Source organism: Phasianus colchicus, chromosome 4 (assembly GCF_987193195.1).
Source record: "Phasianus colchicus chromosome 4, bPhaCol1.hap1.1, whole genome shotgun sequence".
Taxonomy (NCBI): Eukaryota; Metazoa; Chordata; class Aves; order Galliformes; family Phasianidae; genus Phasianus; species Phasianus colchicus.
The window spans coordinates 30,854,438-30,880,144 of record NC_143439.1 but is presented as its reverse complement, the minus strand read 5'-3'; the positions used below and the strand labels follow the sequence as shown (position 1 = coordinate 30,880,144).

Sequence of the window (25,707 nt, the reverse complement as noted above, 5' to 3'; positions counted from 1 at the left end):
TGTTTCACTCCAAAAAGTTTATTGGAACATTACAGAACAGAAGATGGATATTAGGCACAACTCATTAATTTTAGAATTATTGGGATGAGAAGAGGGTTATAGTTTGTGTGTGTGTGGCTTTTATTATTTGACAGTCTTAAATCCCCTAATCTTTCCTTCTGATTTGATAGTATTTCTTTTCAGGTGCACTTAATGATCCAGAAGGTATTCTGTACTAGATGGATGCTAGCATTTCCTTTTGATTTCATTAGAATAATCTTTTCACCTGCAAACCTCCTCCCCCTTTCCTTTTATTGATCTAATTCTTACATGTTGTGTCCTCCAGAATCAAATCATTTGCACAATGTATAGCTTCTGCCTTTAAAAAAAATCAGCATCATAAACAGCACTTAGAAAAAGAGAAACGTTTGCAAAGGGAAGGAGGACAGATATTGCTTGAATGGTTTGAGCTCTCCATTTTTCTAAAATTGTCATATCTTCTGACAAGTGACCAGGGCCTGCAGCCTCAAAGACAAGTGTGAGAAATCCAGCCAGGTGAGGAATATCCTTGCCTTCTGATGAGCTGTCAGCTCATATCTTGAAGCAAGCACTATTAAACAGTACTGGAAAAGGCCTTTGCACTTGAATAAATCTGTAATTATTTGTTTAGCATTCATGTAGGTTTGCTGTCTTTGCTTTTACCAGGAAAGAAAGAGGCCATTTGCATAAATGTTACAGGTATGATATGATGCCTGTTCATTTGGAATCCTTGGCTATAATTGATTTTCTTTCTGGAGATTTATTAGAACCATTGATCTGCCTTCAAGAATGCAGGTGCATAGCTCATCCAGTCTTTAGAATGATGTGAGCAAAATATGCTTATGGCATCTATGTAACATGAAGTCTATCACAGAAACAGCCCTCATCTGTGAGTTCCAGATAGGTGGATATATCCTTGAATTAGTGCGCAATCCCCTATTTTTAGGTAACATTATAATTGTGACCATCTTGTTATATTTGAAAGCGTAAGTTTAAGAAAGTCTTGTTTTGTGTGTGATTTCAGTTCCCTCTTTCCTTTTTGAAGGAATTACAGAGCTTAGGAGGAAAACATCTTCCTTTCTCTGTTCTAATGCCACCACGTTTCACTTTAATTTCACGTTTGTTTTTACTCTAGGAAGAGAGGAACGAACATTTCCTTTTAGCTGCTACGTGGTACTCTATGTACTTGTTTCCTCTGCAAGAAGAGCAGTCCTTGTTTTGTACTGTCTATTTGTAAAGTTTTACTTTAAAAAATGTGAAAATGAAATTTCACATGTGTTAGTATCTTCTATCAGTGATTCTTTGTCCACTTTCCAGCACTGTATTTATCTTTCAGGATAATATAACTAGATTTGAGCATTATGTTCTAGTATGACATCCAGTTGAATTCTGTAGTGATGAATCAGTTAGTGGCATTTTTTTTTGTTCCAGGCTTTATTCAGTAGAAGTTACGAAATCAGAGATAATAAAAACCAAAGGGTTTCATGAAACCTCTGGAATTCTAAATTTCTCTTTAGTTTATGGTTTAGATTCCCCATGAGTATAATTCCTGATTTATTATGCATGTAGTGTTTATTGACTTTATTTCCTGATACTCATTTGTTCTATACTATTGCTCACTCCCTGAATTTAAGTCTTTCTAATTTCTTTAGTTTTATCTGGTAATTCAGTCATTTAAATGTTTCCTTCTGTGTTGTAGATTATTTAACAGCAGTTCAAATGTTTTTTTTTTGTTGTAGTGCAAACAAGTAACTCCAGCTTTTAATCATGCTTTGAAGCATCTAGCCCTTGGAAGTACTTCTCGTTCTATGACTATGTAATTTCTCTAATTTTGTATTGAAGGACTTTGTTCAAGGATTTATGTGAGCCATTGTATACATTCTGATGCCTAAATTTTCTGTTTCCATGCCTTAATATGTTTGGATTTCTTCCTAATGTAACTGTATCTCTGGATGATATTTTTGACAATATAGTTTTAGAATAATGGCAACCTCTTCTTTCTGTCTCTTTGTTCCCTATTTTAGAGGGAAGCACTATCATCCTCATTTTGTTTTTCAGTTCAGTTGTGTGTCTTGAAATGACGTCTTTGGAATGTGGCTACCTGCTTGGATCAGGCAACTTGTTCTTTTTGTGTTCTTGATTTAGGTAAGAAGTTGAAAGCCTGTAGAGCCTGTAGGTGATCAGATCTGAAGCATTGTGTGATTCAGGATCGGTGCTTTGATGAAAAACATAGCTTTGATTTACACCATCCCCTTTTCCAGGTTTTTCAGTGTTTCAGCTTTCTTTTTAACCATGATATTCATGTAGCACCATTTTAATAAGTGGTCTTCCAGTGGAGTCAAACTCTAACTTGTTCCTTTGGAGAATTAATTCTTTTAAAGTATTTCTCTTCACAAAGCACCTCAGTACAGTCTTTTAGTGCTCTGATTCTCAACTCTGCTCTTTGCATAGGGTTTTGGATGGTCTGAAAGCTTTCAGAAATCTGATGTACACTAATTTATGTAATCTGTAATACCCAGTAAAACTTAATATGAAACTCAAAATAAACTTTTTTTCCTAAAATCTGTATCAAATTGACAGAATAACAAATAAGATTTCTCTGACTTGTAAATAAAAGCCTCAAATGTATTTTCCATGCCCTAGGGAAAATGATTGCGGAAATGTGTAAGAAGCATTTCTATTTCTGTAGTGCATCAGAGCACTTGTCTTGTTTGTTTCTTTGCCTTGAGCAATGACCAATCTTATCCTTTAAAGAAGAAAAAAGAGTAAATGTTGATTGTATAATTTTATTTGTTCAGTTTAAGTTACTTTTTGTTCATTTTGAGTGTTTTTTTTATTATAGTCAATGCTGTGAATTTCTGCATATTAGCAGCAACTTATGGCAAAAACATATGGCAGCCACATATAGTTTTGGTCTTAACTACATTTTTCCCACTATCAATGGGTGGTTGTACCAAAATGGCCTTTTCACACTGCATACTATTCTGCGTGGGACAGTACACCAAGGTGGAGCACTACTAGTGAGTGGGTGAAGGTAGTGGTGTGATAGAACTTTGGTTCTGTTCATAAGTAGGATAGCCATACTGCAATTCTAACTATTTTGATGGATTTTCTTTTTGTGCTTGGTTTACTTTAAGCCAGCATGAAACTTTCCTGATTTTTTTTTTCTTTATGTAGCTGGATTATTCCTACAAACAAAAGCTGCTGTTGCTTTCATTTTTTGTGCTGTAAATTCAACAGCAGTATGGTGTTTGTGATGTTTTCTTCTAAAGTGAGGCTACGCTAAAATTTTGAAAGAGCTGAACACTCATAACCAAACCTTGTGAGTCTGTGTGTGTAAAATATTTAAGACTTTTGTTCCAAGCTAGATAGATGAATCTGAAAGAATATTAATGTTGTGGAAGAAAAATATTCTGACTAGGAATTGTGAAAGACATCTGATTTTACCTTTTTATTCACTTATGAGGATACAGACTTGGCTTATAGGACTGCTGACTGTTCCCCACTGCCTCATTCAGCAGAAATTACAAGGAAGGTTTTGCTCTGGGGAGGAATCAAACTTGCAGAGTAAAGCAGAATGTTATCTGACTCCTGCTTCATTTGCTGCAGAAGTAGAAAGCAACAGGGAATGGTGCAAGATGGGAAGAAAAGGGCTGCATGGATGGTTAAAGCAGCTAAGTATTTACTCTGGAAATGTACGGGAGGGTCCTACATGCTGTTGTGTCAGCATCACTGACTGGTCCACATGATTCTTGTTTCTTCCTCCTGTCTTCTAATCCTGTTGTCCTATAAATTCCTTACGCAGAGTCTGTGATCTCCTCAGCTTCCCTGTCCAGCTTGTCTCCCTTTCTCTTCTCTCCCCTCACCTATACATTCCCAGTTCTTAGTGTCGTTTCCATACTTCTGATCTTAAACTAGCAAAATGATACCTTTAAGAGTCTTTATAAAAATATAAATTATAATATATAATATTTATAATAAATGTGCACATACTAAAATAATGCTGCACAGAAGACGGCAGAGCTACAACTGAGATTGAAGAGCCATGACTAAGCAACCTCCCTCTTGTACGCCGTGAGCTTCTTAGCTTTCCCAAGAGCTGTTTGAGTTTGGAAAACAATGCAAATTTAGGATTTATTTGGTTTTAATGGATTTGTTTCTTTTAAAACATCTTACTTAGCTAGTGGCTGTGGCTTGAAAGGTCCCATTGGAATAATCTGATGAAGAAACATAAGTTTGATATACTACCTGCAATGCTATAGACAGTGGCGATAATGATAAAGACTGATAATGATAAAAACTGATAAAGAGGCTTTGTCAAGCTCAGAAATGTCAGTGATGAGGTGTTCCTGCTCTGCATGGTTGGCCAGGCATTGGGCTGTGCTCAGACATATGTTTAGATAGGGCATCTGGCTTGGTCAGAATCATTTTTCTTTTCATTTTACTACAAATGGTAGAAACAAATTCAAGGACAGGAGTTTGAGAAATAGTTAACCAAAAAAGCTCTTAAATTTAAAGGCCTTTGGGCTCCTGAGTTATATTTTTGTTTGTCCTAAAATCACTTGATCTTTTATACTAAGTATTGAAAGGGGAAATAGGATTGCCTTTTACTTCCCTTGTTTTCTTGTGAGGCATTAAATGCCTAAAATAATTTCTTTTCAAACTTACTTTATAATGTTTTCACCTACTGATTGTGACTTTTCTCTTTGAAAACTGTTAGAGAAACTCTCAAGTTGATATAAGTGGCTTGTATCAGATAGTTTATACTTAAGTCTGTGACAATCTTCTGTGGGTTTATTTGCAGCTCTTTGAATCTTCATTGCTCCAGGCTTTATTCTGCCCTTTTGCCGATGCTGTTGTTCTCCTTGCAGGGATTGAAATACAGCATATATATCCATCTCTGGTACGCCATTTCACTCTAGGATGCTGGATTGTAAATGGAATGGGATGTGTGCTGGACTCTGCTGTGGCATTTGCTGTTTCTAACAGTTCTTAGATGCCTTTATGTTTATGCAGTAAATAAAGCAGGTGTCCAGCAGTAAGATTTAGTTTGTTGTGCAGTCCTCATTGATATGCTGAACGCTGGCTGTCCTTTGCAGAGAGCAAGTCAGGGATCCGATGGGAAGAAAAGTGGTATGATCATAGCAGAATGCATGAATATGCAAACAAAATGTGCATGGGAATAGAGGTAATGGGTTTTAATGTAAATGTACCCTAACCAGTACGATCATTTACTTCAGACTTCCTTCAACATTCTTCTTTATTCTTGACTTTAATTTGAGTGGCTCTTTTATTTATTTATTTATTTTTTCCCTGGGCAGTCTAATCCAAGCAGTAGTTTTCAGAAACCTCCATTTTAGACAGGTAGAGCTGGATTTTTCAAGTTGACCACGCTGGGCATTTCTTCTAACTTTGCAGGATCCAGGTGTTCTGTCATACTTTGAGTCTCTAATCAGAAATATCTAGATGTTAGTTTCTTCTCAAAGAAGTTCTGTATCTTTTTAAAGCATAGAGCATTGTGTGAGTTTTGTAGATAGCACAAACATTCTTTGTATACAAGAGAAAGGTGCTATTCTTCTTGTGTAATTTTGAAACTTAGATTGAGATATGCAATTAGAATTTCAGCCTAAAGGAATCAAACTTGGCAGAATTACAATGGAAGTTAGATTTTAAATTGCAAGCGTTAAATAATGTAGGGTTTCCTAGCAGCTACCAGAATTACTACCAGCTCAATGTACAATTAGGATTTTGTAGACTCATATTTCTTGGATGCAGATTGTTTTACTTTCACATTCATCCTAGCTTTTAGACCACCTTCCTTGATAGGTCTTTTTGAAATCAATTTCAGTGTGTAGGGAATTTTTATAAGAGAAAAAATGTGTCATGGAAATTGAGTTAATAGGATTTATTTGATGAGGTGATCTGTGAATGAGCAGGCACTGTTGCTGTTTATGTTTCATGTGACCATGGGTGTGTTCTTTGTGCTCTACTGAATGTTCCAGAGATGATTGAGGAGACGTAAGAAGCTTGCATTTAATATCATGTAACCTAAAGCATCGCTTTGAGTGGCTTGGGCTGCCAGACCAGGGGCAATATGTCTGAGTGGGTCCAGCTAACACCACATCTTCCACACCATGACCCCAGCCTGGTGTCCAGCCCATCTGTTGAGGAGGAGTGATTGAGGGAAGGCAATCTGAAGCAACTGACACAAACTAATCAAGTAGCTACTTCAGTGGTGACTAGTATAATTAAATTGCTTAGCAATGTATTGCACAAGGCTACTTAAAAAAAATGTTGGAAAGAGGGTGTAATTGATAGCCTCCTGTCATGACACTCAGTTGGAAGTAGTGTGTATTTGTTGAATGTTATGTCATGAAACAAAATATCTTTAAAAAAAAATTTAGTAGGAGAAATTCACTTAAGTTATCACAAATACTGTAACTAATAAGATTCAGAACTTCCAGGTTTTAGTCTCATGAGCTTATGCTTTTTTCATCTTTTTGAGGGGAAGAATGGAGCCATTTAAAGCATAACATAACTTAGATGTGCTGAAACACAAACAAACCAAATTGTATATCCTCCCAGGAGGCTGAAGTAAGGAAAGAGGAAAACTACCCATCTAGTGTTTGCCTCATTTTAGAATTTATTGCTGGAAAGCAAGCAGATCCTCTGATAAATATCTGATGCGCAAACTTGAATTTCATAGAATATGATAAATGGGTAGGACTAGAAAAAAATCAAAAACTTGTTTAAGTAGCTGGGCATTTCAGTTTATTTTTAATTTATTCTGTGGTTACAGTAATTTGATTCACGGCTGAAGAATACGGGAAACTTAGTTTAAGAAGGAACAAACCTGTCTGAATTTTGGTGTCTGTCTCAAGGCTTTTACTAGCTTGTGGAGGCTGGAGACCTGCTTACGTTTTCAATCTTGATTAGGTTTTGTGCCTAGAAGTTATTTTTCAGTGAAAGATCTTTCTCAACGTGGTCTGACAGCATCCAGTTTTTCATTAGGCACTGATTCCCGTTAATCACTGGATTGCTCTGGTAATAGAGAAACAATCGCTAAAACTTTTGTCCTCTCAACAATCGCTAAAACTTTTGTCCTCTCAACCTCCTTTCATACCTCTGTGAAGTTTTATTTAATGTTGATGTACTCTTGGGGGCCCTAGCAATATCTAATTTGAAGTGTGTGCTTCACAAGAGGGATGTGGCAATGAAAGTGGGTGTCTCCATTCTGAGTATCTTTCTTCTTGCTACCGTGGGTGGACAGTAAACATGAAAGAATTTAGAAAATTTTTGCAAATTTTCTATGTTGGTTTCGAGGCCTGAGTTTGGCATGCATGGTTTCTTATTTGTATGCTGGGGGGACAAATTTCTTTCTGAGATTCTGATACACTTTTATGATTATGAAAACTTTCTTACATTTGACTTGCAATCTGGCTGGTCTTCCAAATCACCTGTTTTCTCTGTTTATATTCTGTGCCATTCTTGGACAGTTAATTTAAGGTCTTAGTTCTCAACAATCTGTTGAGTAGAGCTGCAGGTCTATAACAACAACAACAAAAGCCACAATTATAATACTTTTTTTGCCTTCTATATGCATACATTAATGTTTGAAAATAGGCTTGTGTGGGCAAGGTGTTGCTGTGTACCATCTAGTAGTGTAAGCAACTAGGGGCATGCAGCTGGAATTGCAAGAATGCTACTGTTGCACTATGAATTTTTTGAAAAAGGTTCAGAAGGCAGGGTGTTTCTCTTCACCAACAGAAAATGTTTTTCCTCTTTTTCTGTTGAACTTTGGTAGCTTAATGCAGTTTTAATCATACGACAGTACTCTGTGACCTCTGATTGCAAATGCCCAAGCTGGATAATTGTCTCTGGTTTAATAGACTAAGGAACTCAAGACTGAACTAAGTGAGAGCCCCGAGACTTTGCGGTAAAGTTTTTAAGAGCTTACTGATAGCGTACTTCTGTATGACTGAAATTACTGATCTGAAAAATTCCAGAGCAGGTTTGATAGTCATTAATTTAAGGACTTTAGAGTTAACTTGATGACTGTTCTTGATTTTTTTATTTTTCATTTTTCCCCTTCTGATGATCAGCTATTTGAAGTCTTTCATATAGCGATTCATAAGTAAAGCATAGAAATGAAATGAAATTGCTGCTGTTTTCAGTGGTAATCTTGTTTGGATTAGTAAACCAATGTTTATAGCCTTTCTATTTATTAAGATTACAAATTCAGTAAAGGTAAGTAGTAGAGTTATGAATAGTAAGCCATGCTGTAAATGTAACTGTCATTGCACAGGTACCTTTTCATGATGGTAAGGACTGCAGATGCTTTATGTTTGCATCAGGTTTCTGGGTGCTTTCATGAAAACGGTGGGTTTTTTTCTTTTGAGATAGGTGTCCATTCACCAGTACTTTGTCAGCTTGCTATCATTTTCATGCACTGATCATAGCTTTTACTTGAGTCCTGAATTAAGCTTTTCGTTACTTAGATAACTTCTGCTGTGAAGAGACCTCCTTATTATTGCCTCTTCATTGTAGCTTTGATTTTTTTGTCTTGTCACCTAAAATTAGCTAACATTTGAATTAATGTGGTCAACAACTCTTGTGAAAATGTCCAGTGGGAGTTTCTCTTGTAAATATATATGCTTTATTGAGGTATGATAATTAGGCTACATTTATCTTGAAGCTTTTTTAGAATGTTTTCCGAACTTAATTAAAAATATTAAAAATCTCTATAATTGGTACGTCTATAGAATAATTTGATGTTTTCTATGAGTACAGAAAGCTTGGTGTGTTTTGTTACTGTTCAGTGTCCTTGACTAAGAAAAGAAATTTGTAGAGTATTTAAGGTTTAAAGAGATTTCAAGATTGGTTACTTAACTGATGCTACAGTGTTCACCATCTTGGGGTAAAGCAGGGGCCATTGAGATGAAGGCCTCACTGGGGCCCTTCTGCTCTGTGTACTGCAGGTAACTTCTTTGGGCAGTGGCTGTTGTCTGCATCTTGTGAGCAGAGAAACCCTTTTTTTAAAAGAATAGAAGTTACTTGTTTAAAGTATTTTTTTCTTCTAGTTACTTTAGGAGAAGCGCAGTATGTGGTGGTGGAAAAAAAAGGACAGGTCAAAGCAGTATTTCTCACCTTGTTAATGAGCAGAGAGATCTACTTTGCATTTTCTGCTTTTATTGTCTCTGTGAACCAAGGAACATAGGTAGTTTTTTCTGTTTGAAAATTGAAGTCATACTTCTGAGCAGTATCTATTATGTCTTAAATGTGATCACTGAGTTTTCCTAACTTTGGGAAAACTATATCTCTGATGGATATTTATGGAACTGTTGAGCTCAGATATGTAAATGCTGAACTTCCCTTGAAGCTTCCTGAATCACTGAGTCAACTCTTCTTGGTTTGTCTGCCAACTTCTTGTTCCAAGATGTCAGTGTTGGTTCTCTCTGCAGAAATGGTGGCTTGCAGTTCTGCAGCTTTTAGTGCAGACAGTAGCGCCAGGTCTTTCCTCACAGGCTTTCTCCCACAGCCTCCTGCAGTCACTGATGTGCAGTCTGTCCTTTTGGATGTGTTGTTCTCTGTGGTGGCATTGACAGCAACCTCTGATATTTCAAGGGCATTAAAACCAACCTTAGAAATCATCCTACTTTGATTTTTTTTTTTACTGTACACAGATCAAGGGAGATGGAGATCGGTATCCTTTCTATCCATAGCAATCTGTTTTTGCCTTTTGTAGAAACATTATCTTTTTTTTCTTAGTTTGATAGTTCTGATTTTATGACTGTAGTTTGTTCTTCTAGGTAGTAGATTCTTTCTTTTATTCCCCACATACTGTTCATCCAGTGCTAAACTGATGAGGAAGCTTAATCTATCATAGAGTCAAAATTAATTTTACTAAGACTTAAATCTCTGATTGTTTTACTGACAATTTTAAAAGGTATGATTATATTGAAAACGTGTCAGCTGTGGTTTGTCTTCTATTGTTGCTACTTCAATATATGGAGGAGAAGTTCTGCCAAAAAAATTCATCCTTGCGTGTTTCACAGGTCTGTTTGATTCTAATGTGCTTCAGATTTTTTTTTTTTTAAATTAAGGCTTTCTTTTGACTTGTACCTAATCTAGTAACATTTAATCACCTTTTATAATTCTTTCTTGCAGTGCAATGGGTCTGTTCTTAGGCTTAAAAAGACTATATGATTAAATGTTTTACTTCATTGGTGGTGTTGAACAGTTTCTAATTTCGGCATAATAGTTAGTCTGTTGTCAGCCTTACACCAAGGAATAGAATTTTGAATTGTTACCCTATTATTAATGGAAAGTTTACTTGTATCTGGCAAGCTGTAACATCGAAGCAAAACACTGGGTGCTTTGGAAATGCATTGGTAAATCATAGTCAATTATGTTGCAACTCTTGAGGAACCAGAATTAAAAGTAACAGCAAACCATAAAGAATGAATGCATGTGTGTTATGCTATTCTCTTTCATATCTACTTAACAGGTATCAGAAACCAATTTTCTATGATACTGTTTCTATTCCTGCCAGACAAAGGGAGCTATGTTTTTCATCAAAGAAGAACAGTATTTTTCGGTGGTAATTTAGAGACCCTGCAGTTGAGCCTTTTTGTAGAACTGTGGATGCGTGCATTTTTTTTCTATGGCCAGTTGTTTCAAGCATCCATCTTGCCTTTATTTAGTGGAGTTTTAGTAGGTAGCTAATCCTTGAGATACTTATGCTGAAGAATTGGACTTGCTCCTTTTTAGGTGGAATAAGTAGTTGTTCCAGTGCACTCAGCTTTCTTTACGTGTAAGCCATGGTATGATGATGTTTGTTTCAAGGTTTCTTGAACACCTCAAAGATTGACCAAGGCTTGTGAGTCAGGTGTGGGGACTTGAAAGTCTCAGTCGTTTCTTTCAAGAGAGGCTGTGCAGTGGGGTTGGCTGCCAGGCTCTCAGCAACCACACTTGCTGCCTGTCCTCAGTGGGACAGAAGGAGAACATGAAATGAAAATGCTTGGTGGTTGAAAGAGTTAATAGACTCAGTTTGGGAAGGTTAATCCAATCTACCGTGTGCTATTTCCCTGGCCTGCAATTCCTGCCAGATCATCTCCTTCTGGATGGCAATAGCCCATTCCATCATGGGCCTCTCCATAGGCTGCAAGGTATGTCCTATACCCAGAGCTACTATACTTGCCTCTTCTTCCCTGACCTTCGTGTCCACACAGTTGTTTCACAGTTTTCCATCGCATATGTTTTTTTTGGAAGCATTTTTAAAATAAAGATATTGGACTTTCTATTTCACATTGTAATTTATCATGGAAAATATTTTGCCCGTGCAGAAGTTTGGCTTGAAAGATTGCCTAAATAATTTATTTGAGCACTGTGAAGAATTGCTGCTAACATGAGTAATGGCACTGTTTTCTCAAGTTGTACCTCTCCTTTAAAGGATTGTATGCTAATCTAGGAAATTTCAATATTTCCACTTTTGGAGTAACTGATAATGTTTTCCTGAGAGCTTTACATACAACTAAAGACAAAGCACTGTTATAAGTAGTGTGATCTTTCAGCTCCTTGAAGATGATATAAATTCAAAACATAATAGTAATGTGTTATTGTGCACTAAGAACAGCTATCATTTTCAGTAAGTAAACTGACATGAGTTTTAGTTAGTTCTATCGCATTTTTCTTTACGATGCCAACTAGAGTCAGGTGAGTGTTTTTAAAATATACTTAGATTTCCCTTGACACGGCAACAATAGTGGCAGCTAATATATGTCAAAACAAATACCTCTAATGTAATGCTTTCTTCCTTAAGGAAAGCATCTACTCTTTCTTATAGAACAAGTATAAATAAAACTGTGGACATTAAGCATCACGTGTAATGGATAAGGAAAATGTTATGCTGTCAAACTACTTACTAGAGATTTTATTTCCTGGCACCCTTCCTACCCCAATAAATCTCTTTAATGTTTTTCAGAGACTTCAGAGCAAAGTTAGTGATTTAGCTAGTAATTTCTTGATCCTTCCATCAAGTCAGTATAATCCTTTAAACTCTCACTGATATGTTTTTAAAATGTTCCTCTACCCCTCATTCTTTATGGGAGATCACTAGGAAGTACATAGTCTCCCATCTTTTATTTTGACTTTTCCATGGCTGGCTTGGTCTTTAAGGTTAGTAGGGGAAGAATCTTGAAATGTCTCTACAATAAGGCAGTTTATAGTGTGTATACACTACGATGCAGAAGGCATGCAGAGAATGGCCTGTGGCTTTTTCTGGTGCATTAAGAGAACCACATTGCTGGAAACAGTTATATTTGCAGCGTACCAAAAACTGTCCTGAATGGAGAAGCAAGTTTTCCTCTGAATTTCAGTTACCATGAGGATTATTGACTGCTGAAAGAGAATTCTCTTTTGGACCCAGGATCTGAACGGTAATGCTACTGTGTGGTTTATCAACCACTCCTCCCAATCTCCTGTCATCTATTAATTTGCCCTTTGCCATGTTGCTTAGGTCATAAATGAAGATGTTAAATCATATCGATTGTAATATCGACTCCTAAGGTTATCCCATAATGACTGGCATGCACTTGGATTTCATGCTGCTGGTCACAGCTCTTTGAGCTGAGCAGTTCATCCAATTTTCAGCCCTACACACTATCTCCTTATCTAGCCTTTGCTTAATCAGTTTGTGAGGATGTTCTTGGAGAAGGTGTCAGAAGCCTTACTGAAGTCAGAATTCACAATGCCCAGTACTCTCCTGTCAGCCAAGAAGCCAATCATTTTATTGTAAAAGGTTATCAGTTGTGTCAGGCATGACTTACTGCTCATAATTCCATGCTGACAACTCCTGATCGCCGCCTTGTCCTTCACAGTCTAGAAATGACTTCCAGAGTTATTTGCTCTGTACATTTCAACATGATGGAAGTGGGCCTCACTGATTGATAGTTCATTGAATCTTCTTCCTTTCTTTTTGAAGAGGGAGTTGATTGTTTTATCTGATTCTCAAGATTTTCTCCAGATTGCCATGACATTTGGAATCTAATTGTTTATCTGGGGATCAGTGCAGTGTTTTCACCTGCAGAGTTTGCCGTGCTGAGAGTTCAAGCACCACTGCAGAGTTTGCATTCAGTGGAGTGGTAAGTACTCTGCTATGTGGCCTTCCGATGTGTTGCCCAGTGGTTTCTTGTCTGTGGGCACTGTAATTGTACCTTTTGTCTCTTGCGAGATAGTCCCATCTGAATGGCTGTCTAGTTACACAGGTTAATGCTGTTCCTAAATGGAGCAATAAAATGAAATCAACGCTTGGAATAGTGGGAAAGCTTGTACAATACAGTTTTTTCTGCTAATTGCAAGGTAAGGAACTCTGAAAAACATGAAAAGGCTTAACCCAGGGCATGTATTTCTCATTCTTGAAGATGAGAGGCCTTTCTATAAAGTGATTAAAGTTGCATTAAACATTAATCTTTCAAAGGGAAGATCCTCATTTCTTTCTGTGTTTCTCACTCTAACATACTTACTTCATACAACCTAGAGAACTTAGCCGGTCATTCATGCCTAGGGAGCTGGGGTTGCCATGATTTGATGATACTGAAAACTGGACCTATTGTTGAGGTCCACTGATGTTTTTTGAGGAAGCTAAAACTAAACCTCTGATTGCTACAACTTCAATGGTTTTAGCTTTTAGCTCCCCCTGAAATTCTCCGATTACATTTGCTATGGGGGGATTTTCTTTAACTTTCTTTTTTTTTGTCAAGTTATGCTAGAAAAGACTTGGTGAGAACAGGGTGAGAACAAGTTGTTTTCTCCGTGTTTGAAAATGTGTGTTTTCATCAAATCGTAGAGTATCCTGAGTCAGAAGGGACTCACGAGATCACGGAGTCCAGCTCCTGGCCCCACACAGCACCACCCAAAATCCAGTCCCTTTGTCTGAGGGTGTTGTCCATAGCAGCATAATATGTTACCATGCATGGAAACGCTCGTAAACTGAGGAAACCATGAAAATATATACCAACAAGCTTTAAGTATATATAGTAACTGCTGAAGTTTTGAAAGCAAGTTAAATTTGAATGCTTCATCTGGTCATGAGTTTGTTAAATATCAATTCAAAATAAGCAGTCATTCTTTGTAAATATGGTATATAGAGCTAAATAATCTTTAGTGAACTGCTTTGAGCAATAAAACAGTTAACAAGGATGATTTGTAATGAATTGTTATCTGAGAGATATTCAGCTGAAATGAAGAAAGCAACTGACTTGAAGTTACTGTTTCTTGTTTTGTGTAGACTAGGCCAGAGTTTTAGATGCATTTACTTTGCGTTTCTTTCCTGACATCAGCTAGCTGCTTGTCCCTTGATAGACTGTGAGATACTCTTGCTGTTTATTGGTTTCATCAGTCATGAAGAAAAATACCAATTGTTGCAAATGACGTTTGGTCAGTGGCAGGATTTAGTAGTGCTTGTCCAATACTACTCATTCCTTCAACTCTGGTCAACACATACTGCTGCTGGGAAAGGATATAATTCAGAATTTGCCTGTAGCTTTGGTTTAGTTAAACCAAGGTTAAAGTCTTAGAGGAGCACATGAGGGAATAGGGAGCAAGCAAGTTGCAGGAATATCTGAAAACTGAAAGTTAGGCATAAACATGGTCAGCAATGCCACAATTGAAGTTGCCCTGTCATAGCCAGTGGATAGCTCCAGGCCTTTGTAGAGGTGGGATGAAGCAGGTCTAGAGTAGAAGTGTGAGTGTTAAGTTGTAGGATCTGCGCTTTGATGTAAGAGACAGCAGGAATAAGAGGCAAAGCAGGCAGCATCAGCTCCGTTTTTAAATAACCAGGCATCTTAAGCTTCGTCTTCCCTTGTACTCATTGTTGCTTATTGTTCCTACAGAGGGTTAAGTGCATTAGATAGGCTGATAACTTCTTTATTGTTCCGCTTCACTGTTATTCAAGGCACGTGTTAAGTATGTCAAGAAGGAAGATTGGCTGTGATAATGGCAGCAGGTAGAGCAGTTTTGTGACTGCAGAGGTGTGTTGTGCTTGGGCTTCATGCTGCTTTGTGGTTTCTGTAGAGACAAAATGGGCATGAGCTGAGCTACAGTAGCATGAGTTAGATTCACAGAGCACTGTGCAGTGTTGATTTCTGCGTTCAGGAAGAAGTGATGTAGTAATGCAAGGAGAGGTCTAGAGATATTATAGGCGGATGGTACCCTCTTCCTTGAAAGCAATGATTATCTGACATTTATTGAAATAAGTGTATATCTGCAGTGGAGTGTGGCAGCAGGCCAAAATTCATTCTAGCGCAATCTTGAGCCAAAGAGACAAGGATGTTGTTTTGCAGCAAAGAAATGTGATCATCCTTCTTCGTAGCTCCAGTTCAACCAAGCCCATTACACATAAGAAATAAAGGTCGGTTGGGATGCTTGCATGCATGCCTAAATTTAAGTGTACTTCAGTATTCTAGCCATACAGTTTCTGAGACTCAGAATAGGAATTTTATAATTTATTCAGATTCTGAGTAATAGGTATAAAGGAAATGGGAAAAGTACAGAGGAAAAGAGCTGAGTTAAACTGGAAGGACTGAAGATAAATGGTGTGAGCAAGTAGAAATGTAGTGAATAGCCTTTCATTCACTCATTTTAAAGTTTTATTGCTACGTCATTAGCATAAATGTTCATCACATCTGATGTTCAGGATCCTTTTTGCACTGCCAGAACATAGTAAACTGTTCCTGGTGCATTTGAGCATTAGATCTATAAAAACCAGGGAAACAGAGGATGATTCTTGAAATTGAAGCAGAGGAAGCTGAACCCCACGGAATCATTTTTATCATTAAGTCTGAGACCTGTCTAGTTAGCAGCTTACAACATACAATCCATTTAATAAATTAATTGTGCTGTAGCATACAGGCACTGAGAACAAAATTTCTGAGACCTCAGCTCAGAAATCAGTCCTGTGGTGGCTATGAACCTAATAATTTCTAACCCAAAGGTAATCATAGCCATTTTATAGCTATTAGTTCTGGTGTCAGCAGTAATATTTGGCTTACAGACATCTCCTTGTCCTCTTGTCACTCTATCCCGATTTACAAAGAGGCTGAAATGGTACTGAGAAGAAAAGACAAAAAGCCTGGCAACAAAGTAGCAGGACACACAAAACACTTTGCCTTGTCATCTAAACTTGAATATTCATCAGAAATCATTAAAGCATATTATGAATATTGCACTTCTCTCTTAACTCACAGAGTTCATGGCATAGGGCGCTATCAGTAAGCTGAGCAGATGATGATGAAAGTCCAATGAGGATAAAGAAAGTGGGTCTTCAATATAAGTTTGCAAAGTATGTGAAGACTAATGAAGAAACATGATGTAAAAGGATTCCTGACACGCTGCCATGTTGGGATTAAAATGAATAGTGGAGTTGAGACTTATATAATAGAATTCCCTGGCCTGGTGTTGTCTCTCCCACAGGGCAGGCAACATGAATGTTGGTCATCTGGGTTTCTTGTCTCTTCTCCATCATATCACAGTTCTGTGGTTCGTGTTCATAATGAATATTTTTCCCTTTGCAGTTTGTAACTCAGGCTAATGGCATCCTTGGCATTGCTGTGGCTAATGTAGTAAGAGATCCCTGCATGGATTGAAGGTATTAGGAATAAATCATTCGAGCCACAGGGAGAGTTGCTTGCCTCCTTTGAGCCTTGTGGTTTACCTTTTTTTGGGATAACTTGTTTTATCTTCCCTTCAGGCTCTTTAATGTTTCTAACCTGTAGTAATTGCCAGCTGAACTAATATTTCCCCAGGTATCCACATGGATAGAGTATCATAAATTGCAGCTAGTAGTCTCTATCAATGAAATGTCTGTTGTACTTCACACATGAAGCATCTTTCAAAAGCAGAGCTAAGATTGTGAGATTCCAATCTTGGGTGAGTGAGTGAGCCAAGGGAAGCTGGAAAAGGAGGAAACTCATCCTCCAGAAGGGACAGCATTGTCCTCTGGTGTCCAGGAAAGACAAGCATGGAATTTTACTCTGTACAGGAGTAAAAGTAATGCTTTGAGACTTTTTGGATGGCGAGAGGGACTCCTAATGAAGTGTGTAAGGACTATCTGAAAATATTTACAAATAAAGAATGCTCAAAAGAATCTCCAGGAGACTGTTATTCATAGATACTGTTCCTTTTTGCTGGATATCTGTTCTTTGAATAGAAGTTACATAAACTCAGTACTGCACTGCAATGAGATAAGAGGACTAAAGCTACAGCATTTTCAAGCGTACATTTTGAAATGTCATTCCAACATATTATGAAATAGTCACCTATTCTTCAGGATGTAGGTTTTGAATGACACAATTGCTTTCTTTAGTTCTTCATATTCATTTCTTTGGTTAAGTGAGCATTTACTCCTTTCAAGGCATTCCTTTCTGTTTTGAAATTAAACCTCTTGTATTTTCTGCTGTTTCAGTGCCACTTACAGCACATAAACTCATTTATTTACTAGCCATAGAGCATAATTGTCCACCTCCTTCTGTACTCTGCAAATTTGTTTTTGCAATTCATTTTTGATTTCCTTTTAAGAATGATGTTCTCACTGTTTGTTTGAACCTTATTTTGTGCAGTGCCATGAATATTTTGGCAGAGATTTAGAATTCAGTTAATTCTTTCAATTTGGGCAGGGAAGCAGCTCTACAGTTTCACAAGCAGCAGACTTGGTGTCATTGCATTACCAGTACCTTTTGTTTGACTGCAGTATTTGCCAAAATAATCACCTCTTTCTGTGGCTGTGTTTTATGTATGCCAAGCCAGATGACATCAGCAGGTGATGAGGCTGCCTGCTGTCCTGGGAGCACAGTATGATGGTAGGTACAGGAGCTTGTCAATATGGCTGTTGTAAAGAGAGCAGAAAAAAACTGTGATGCATATCATTATTCTGAATACCTCTTGAATCCTCATTCCTGCCACTGTCAGCCATAAAACAGCTGCTTTCCATGACAAATGACCAATTTTCTGCCATTTCCATGTAAAGTCTGCTTTTGAGCATAGTACTTTAATGTGGAACAAATAATAAAAACCAAAGATGGAGTGGTATTAAATCCAGGGAAATAGGGCTATTTGCTGCTGGTATTTTTTTATTTTTATTTTTGAATGGATTTATGCAGAGAGCTGAACTTGGTCAAATGTACACTTTGGTTTAGAAGCTCTGTTCAGTCTAGCAGTGGATAAGCCTTGGGAACACCCCACTGAATAGCTGATTTTATCTGAATCTATTACTTTGTAATAAATTCAAACCTATGCTCACATTTTTATAAAAAACATATTTTGATGGTCATATTCTTCTTGCTACTCTGTTATAGTAATAACAATTATTACTCTAATAGACTCTGCTTGGAGGATTAAGGGTAATCACTCCTGTAGTTAAATACTATTTTCTTCAGCAATTAATGCCATAGTCAAAGTTGCATGCAGATTGCTGAGTTCTGCTCCTCTCAGAATTCCTCTTGCTGATTTTAGGATCTGTAGTACTTCATCCCAGTTTGACTCACTTTGCTACACACAGCGGCCAGGAGCAGATCAGGAGTGTGACGGTAATTAGAAATTAACAGAGAGATAAACAGGATTCCTAAGCTCATGGTGGGGAAGGTACAATATTAGTACTTCCTGATGGCATATGCTCTGCAGAAGGAATAGTAATGCTGAGTTAGCTCATGCTGAAAAAATACACACCTGGGGCATGGGAGAGGCGGCTGTATTAATTCTTGCATGGTTCTCTTTCATTTTAGGTCAGAAAGAGGTTTAAAATATCACTTTTTTGGAAGCTGAGTGAAATGTATCCCAGGGTAATTTTAAAATAAAGCCATTGGCCAAGCCAGCTGCATTAGGAGCTACTGGTAATCTATTAGGTAATAAGAGGATAGTCTAAATGTATTTTCTTGGGAGTATTTAATATCATTAATGGTTCTGATGGATGAGGAATGTTGCAGTACTACTTTTGCCAATTAAATTTTCAATTTTTTGAGGTAAGTAGAGTCTTTAAATCTTTTGAGAATTACTGGAAATAACTGAGAGTGGAAAGCAGCATTTATTCCTCCTTCTTGCAAAACGTAATTAAACTAACTTGCACTGCAGGTTTGCTCAGAAACCTGCAGAGGTATTGTGGTAGGTACAAGCAGTTGTATCTCCCTTCCAGCCTGCAGTGAAGAGAAGGCATCTGCTTTGGATGGTGTTAGATGCGTGAGCCTCCTTGTGACTACAAAGTCCATAGTTTTCTAGTGCAGCATAAATGCAGTGTGCATGCTTTATCAGCAGCGTCAAGCTGGACATAAGCAGTGGCTGGCTTATCTTTTGTAAGGTGTCTGTGGAACAGGCAGCCCTGGATTGATTGCATCAGATGAAACTTTTCATGCATAAGTGAACAATTGAAGAACAAATGCTCTCCTTTGGAATTGAAACATAATGACAGCAGTCTGGTGAACTAAAGCTCTTGTCTTTAATTAATGAGTTAGTATCTCCTTTTCCCTACCAGCCTTCTTTTCCTGTGGAGCTATTGTTTCTGCACTTTGTAGTGAACTATATTGCCATTTATGGTAATGAGTTGTTTGCTTTTTTAAAGAAATCATATGTGCGATCATATTAACTACAAGATACTTTACACAACGAGATTGATACAAAGTACTGAAAATGTTTTACAAAATTTCATTTGTATATAGTATTTCATTCTTTCACTGTTGGTTTAAAAAAAACACACAAAACAAATGCAGTCCTTCAAACTAGACTTCCTGCATTTATTACTATAATATTTCTATTTTGTGATATGTTGTTCTAAAATGAGTAGCAAATAGCACCTGGCTATAAATAACAAATATGTTTTCCCCAGTTGGTATTTGAATAGATGTTCTTTTAGCGAGGGCTAAGAGGTTTTTAAAATTTGTCCTAGTTTTGGGTGGGACATAGTTAATTTTCTTCCTAGTAGCTGATAGGTTACAATTTTTATGCAACTTAGCACATAGTGGCTGGGTGTTGAGTTTTTGTGTGGTTTTTTTTTGGGAGTGGAGGTGAGTTATGATCTTGCAGTTGCAGTTATGATCTATGATGTGCTGTGTCCTTTCTCTGCAGTGTACCTTTACCATTCAGGAATATTCTTCTGCTTAGTTGCTTTTATTTCCTTAGCTTCATCTTTGTGATTTAAGAGCAAGGAAATTTGAAACTCCTTGACAGAGGGACTTTGTCATCTTCCTGCTGCTGTGGTGTGAAGAGAATCTGATAGCGTTTCTAACAAATAGGACAGCACTTCTGAAAGAAGTTCCTGTGAGAAACAGATATCTGTTATGTGCTAGATGTAAACTCACTGGTACTGCTATGAGGTACCTAAGGCCCTTTTTGATATACCACCTAACTCTTCTTGGAGACCAAACCCCACAAAGAATAAACATGCTGTTTTATTCTTAGGTAGGACTGCATCTAACAACTGCAATACCTTTTGTATGTTTAGGTGATATTCATGCTTTGAATTAATGGTTTAATTGCAAAGAACCTTTTACATTGCTTAAGACAGCAGTAGAGGTTTTACAAACCTGCACTGTACAGAGGTGCATAGTTCCTGAAATGCTGCTTCCAGCCAGTCCTTAGAAGGCATTGTGTTTCTATAAGGCTATATCAGGAATGCTTTGGTGTCCAGCTTTGTTCACCTGTCTGAAAGCTGTTCAGTGTAGGATGTTGCCAGCCAAGTGGTTTGGTAGAGTTGTGGCCAAGGCCAAATGATATTTTTTGTTCTAATTGCCACTTCCCTTTGAAGTGTATTCCGGAAAAGCCTTCACTGTCAAGTGAGAGTTGTCAGTTTAAGTTTTTGATACAAGTTGCTAACTTGTAACCACGTCCACAATTCTGCACTTGTCTCCAGCAACAGGCAAAGTTAAGGTACCACCTTTCCTCCTTGGAAATATCTTCCTTGTGTCTTTAGTGTGTTTCCTCTCTGACAAGCTTAAAGTTAAGATTATTGCTGTTCTATCTTTTAGCCTATCAGCTTATAAAATCAAACTACCTGCCTGTGAGAAGTAGCCGAGTACAGATACGTAAGAGACATAAAGATACTAACCCTTGACAAGTGAGACGTAAGGGAATGTAATACTAAAATCCAAAATTGTCTTGTTCATCTTTCTTATATGTTTCTTATACTACTTAATTGTAAGTACTTTTTCCCAAGGGGATTATCTTTCAACATAGCCCTTCCCCCCCCCCCCACTCTGTTAGGTGGTTACTCCCACAACGTTGTGCTTTTGGGATGGTAAAAATGCCTTGCTCTGATTTAACTTCACATTTTAGTCTCAATTGTTACTGTACAAATAGGAAAAGTTAACTGTAGAGGGCAGTAGTGATGAGTATTTTAATGGAGTGATTGGATCCTTCCAAGAGCAGTGACATTGAAAATAAGATTGTAATTTCCTAGAAAAATGACATTGAAGAAACCAAAAAACAAAACTGAAAACTAATGGTCTATCACAGGCACTGAAAGCTTCTTATTCCAATTATGACTTTGTTTAAATACTTATTTGTTTAAAAACTTACAATGAAAAGCATAGCTTATGTGGATGTGCTCTTATTCTTCAGTTCTAGATCTGAGAAGCCCTGGAGAATCAGACAAAATGTATGCTTTAGTTCATTTCCATGATATTTATTTCTTTACTAAACTCTTTTTTGCATTCCAGTCTCTGTGTTCTTTCTAGCAACCCAAGTAGGGAATCTCCCATTTCCCCTCTGTACCACGTTGCTCAGGCTTTTCATTTTTGTGGGCCAGTCTGGTTGGTCAGAGTGAGCTCGATGAAATAATGTGTGACATTAATTTTCAGGGAGTTGTTCTCAGTCTGGAAAATGCACAATTGTATACGATAGAGAAAACACTGTTTTGTTTAGGCTGTTTCAGCTCCAGTTGGTTTCTCTGTTAGCTGAAATGTTGTGGGAGAGGGAGAAAAAGAGAGAGTCTCACCTTATTTCTTAGTGTAATTGCCTTGTAAAAAGCACTGTCTGTGCCATTCAGACAGCTTTTTCAGCTTGCCAGTGGTCAGATGAAATTTCAGCACTTTGGAGAGAGTGAAATAGGATTATTTGTTTCAGAAGTATGCTTCGGGACTGATTCATTCTGTTTTTCCTGAAACTAGAAAATTTCTGTCTCCAAGACATGCATATATGACTGATATTTCAGTCTCATATGGTAAATTTAAAGGGTTCTAGTGAATTAAAACTGGAAATAGATTATTGCTTGTAACTCTAGCAGTGGATTTGGTTTCTGCTGTACTGAAATTTTCTGTGGGACCCAGCTGTAGGAATACCATATGATTATATATCACCAATTGGCATAAAAATAGAATGATGGCATCTTTAAATGAGAAGCAAGAGGAGCAGTCTGGCAGAGGAAAGCTCATGCAGTCTAGCTGCAAAAGGCTGGAGGTGCTCCTTTACTTGCAGTTGCTATCGTGAAGCTGGAAAGCACAAAAGGAATACCTTGGGAGCTCATAAAGCTTTCTGTTGGTGCATGCTTGTCTTTCCATTCTGCTGTATCTAGTGCTCTTATTTGTGTATACATCCCCAGTCCAGGATTGTCAGAGAGTAAGCAGTTGAAGATTGCTTGCCTCATTGTATTTGTTGGACCGTGGTTTTGGTCATCTTTTTAGTGACAAGGGCAAACCAATGTTAACTTTTACATCTTTGGCAGAGAGACTTTGTGCCGTACAAAATATTGCTGCTAAAAGTCCTCTGTATTGATATTGTGATTGCAAAGATGTTTTTTCTCTCAAAGCTAGCAATTACTAAGAGATTTGAAAAAGTAGCTCAGGCTGCTACCTGTGCATTGTTCTGAAGATGTCCTTTTGCAAATCTATAAACCCTTACTTGCCCAATGGAGCTCTTTAAGATATGTTATTAGTTTGGATTAACAGTTTGACATTTCTTGAACAGAAGCATTGCTTGAGGTTGGTAGGTGGTATTCTTGTACTTCAGCTTGGAATTTGAAATTTGTCTTTGCCATGAGCACACGTGGTTTATTTCTAAATGCTTTGCAAAGAAATATTTCATTTGTTAGCTTCTCCCAGATGCCACCAGCATCTCCCTCTGCACCTACTCTCTGTGAAAGTGGCCAAGGGGCTCCTACATCCAGTTACATGCCAAGAGCTCCAGAAGAGCAGAGAACCCTGTGTGATACATTTGGCTTTTTTTTTTTAATTAAATGTGCCAGTGTGGTATCTGTGCAATGTTATATATTGCTTTGCAGAATGGGACAGCTCTTGGAGAGTAACAGCCAATTAAAATATGCTGTTTTTTAATGCATATCACAATGTAGGAGAGTTGTGACACAATAGCTTGCATGAACTTCAACACTATCTGTGATATTTTATTTTTGAAGTACTTCTTAGTAAAAGTGACTAATTTACTTGGGTGTACAGTGGGACATTTTGAAATCCAGAGCCATGGCCAGGAGGGGGGAACGACTGTTTACATGAATTAATAGTGACAGAACAAAGGGGAATGGTTTTAAACCTAAACCTCCCGTCTTAGTTTGATATTAGGAAGAAGTCTTTCACTCAGAAGGTGGTGATGCAATGGAACAGGAGGCTGTGGATACCCCATCCCTGGAGGCATTCAAGGCCAGGCTCTGGTTGGCAGCCCTGCACATAGCAGGGGGGTTGAAACAAGATGATCATTGTGGTCTTTTTCAACCCAGGCCATTCTATGATTCTGTGATTTCTTTTGGTCAGTAATGCTTTCGATAATCGTGGTATTTGCAGAACAGGCTTTTGTGTAACAACTTACTGAGCAGAAAGGAAGAATGGTATTACACATGTCTAATGTGGTAGTATTCCAAAGGCTGGTTAGGGCTGCTAAATGCGCTGCCAAAACCACTGTAAACAGGTCTTTTAATCCGATTAGGTCTCTGAAGTGTTGATACAATACAGACCAATAATTCCTGCAGGAAATCCAGCTGCTTCAGATTGTTGCACAAGTAATAGTGTCTTTTTTTTCTATTCACATGCTGGCCAGAGCTTTTCATTCACCACTGATTTGAAACACTCTCTGGTGCCCAGTATTGCATCTTCATAAAAATAAAGAGGAAAAATAGGGCTGATGGCTGGGTTGGGCTGTGGTGTGCAGGATCCCCAGAGGGTGCTGGGGAGCAGCAGTGAGCAGCAGGCCTCACGCGCATTTTGGTGGCATTTCACCTTTTTTGTGTGCCTGTTTTCAATATGAAATGCATAAAAAATCTTCCAAAAGCTAACATATGATTTTCATGGTATGCTGACAGACGAGCAAAGCTGTGATAGGGCTTTTACTGAGGAGTCCTGCTCCTGGCATACTTCATGATGTAGCTGGACTCTGGTGTGGGGTTTCCCATGGCCTGGCTGCCTCCCTTCTCTGCAATTTGTGTTTCGCTGGAGTCATGTTACAAATATACGTATCAGACAGCACAAAGGTTTTCTGTCCTTTTGCAGGATGGCTTCACCTTTCTGCTTTTCTTACAGCATTGTGATCCGAAGCTTTAATTCTCTGGCAGGTGTTATATGGTATATTTTTTTGAGCCCTCTGTCTTTTGGCTCTAAGGATACCCTTTGCTCTGTGACTTTATGAAGCTGCTTTTTCTAAATTCTGAACTTCAGTTCTTTAACTTTTATTACACATGATGTTTTGGTGGAATACCCTCTCACTTTCACAGGTACTGTGCTCTCCTTAAAGTATTTGTATAATTTTTACTGTGTGTTGCAACAACATTTCTGACTGTCTATTTTAACTCAGAATTTCAGATGTAAATGCTGCTTTAACGTTACTAATGGTTGCCTCTAATACCGTTATCTCAGAGTCATGCAACAAAATCTCCTACAGAGTTTCATCCGTGCCTTCTATTTTAAATGCATATTTTCTTGGAAATTGGCAAATGATAGGATGTTTGGGATTTTCTAAATAATCGTTGCTCTTCTCAAGAAGTAGCTGAAGTTGAATATTCCCATTGAAATAGACTGAGAGCTTTGGAACACGGCAATTTGTACCTTTTAGAAAGCCGCCGCACTGCCTTGCTTTTGTCTCAGAATTTATTATGCTTCCCAAGTATAATGTGACACAGTGAATAGGGCAGGGGGTGGGGACATCGTCTTCAGCTGACACACCGCTACCAGCGGGACCGTGTTTCTGGCCGTAAGATTTCACAGTCATTGGTCGTCTGAAGAAAGCCTTTCCATCTGAGGATTGGACAAGACGATGCGTCAGTTTGCTGCCCGTCTCCAAGGTACTGCTGATGCTGCCTCCACAAGCTGGCTAACGTCACAGCTCCATCACCCAGCGGGGTGTGGGCTTTTTTCTCCTCTCCTCTGTTTTAATTCTGTATTTGCTTCCTCCTGCATTTCTTAATCTGTCTTCTGCCAAATGCTAACAGCATGATATTTTGCAATCATTTAGGTGAATACAAGAAGGACGAACTCCTGGAAGCTGCTAGGTGAGTGCTGCTTAGAATATAAAGCATATTTTGGGGGTGGAAGGAGGAGAGGAAAAGAGATTTTCAGAACAGTGATGTTTTATCATTGCTTTTCCATGAAATGATGCAAACAAACCACTTAATTAGCATAAATCTCTTTGGACTTTCCAGTATGGTACAAACGGAAAAGCCTGTTTATGTAATTGAAATCCCCCATCGTGGTGGTTATAAGGTTAATATTG

The 25,707-nt window shown here is 37.9% G+C and overlaps 1 protein-coding gene across 4 annotated transcripts in view; it reads left to right on the top strand.

Moving 5' to 3' along the window:
* Positions 1-25,707, top strand: part of TNKS (tankyrase) — a 109,490-nt gene that overhangs the window by 28,713 nt on the left and 55,070 nt on the right. For all 4 annotated transcript variants that reach the window (XM_031596746.2, XM_090139067.1, XM_090139066.1 and 1 more), the window contains exon 4: positions 25,450-25,486. In XM_031596746.2, coding sequence (XP_031452606.1) covers positions 25,450-25,486 — 37 coding nt within the window. The remainder of the gene's footprint in view (positions 1-25,449; positions 25,487-25,707) is intronic.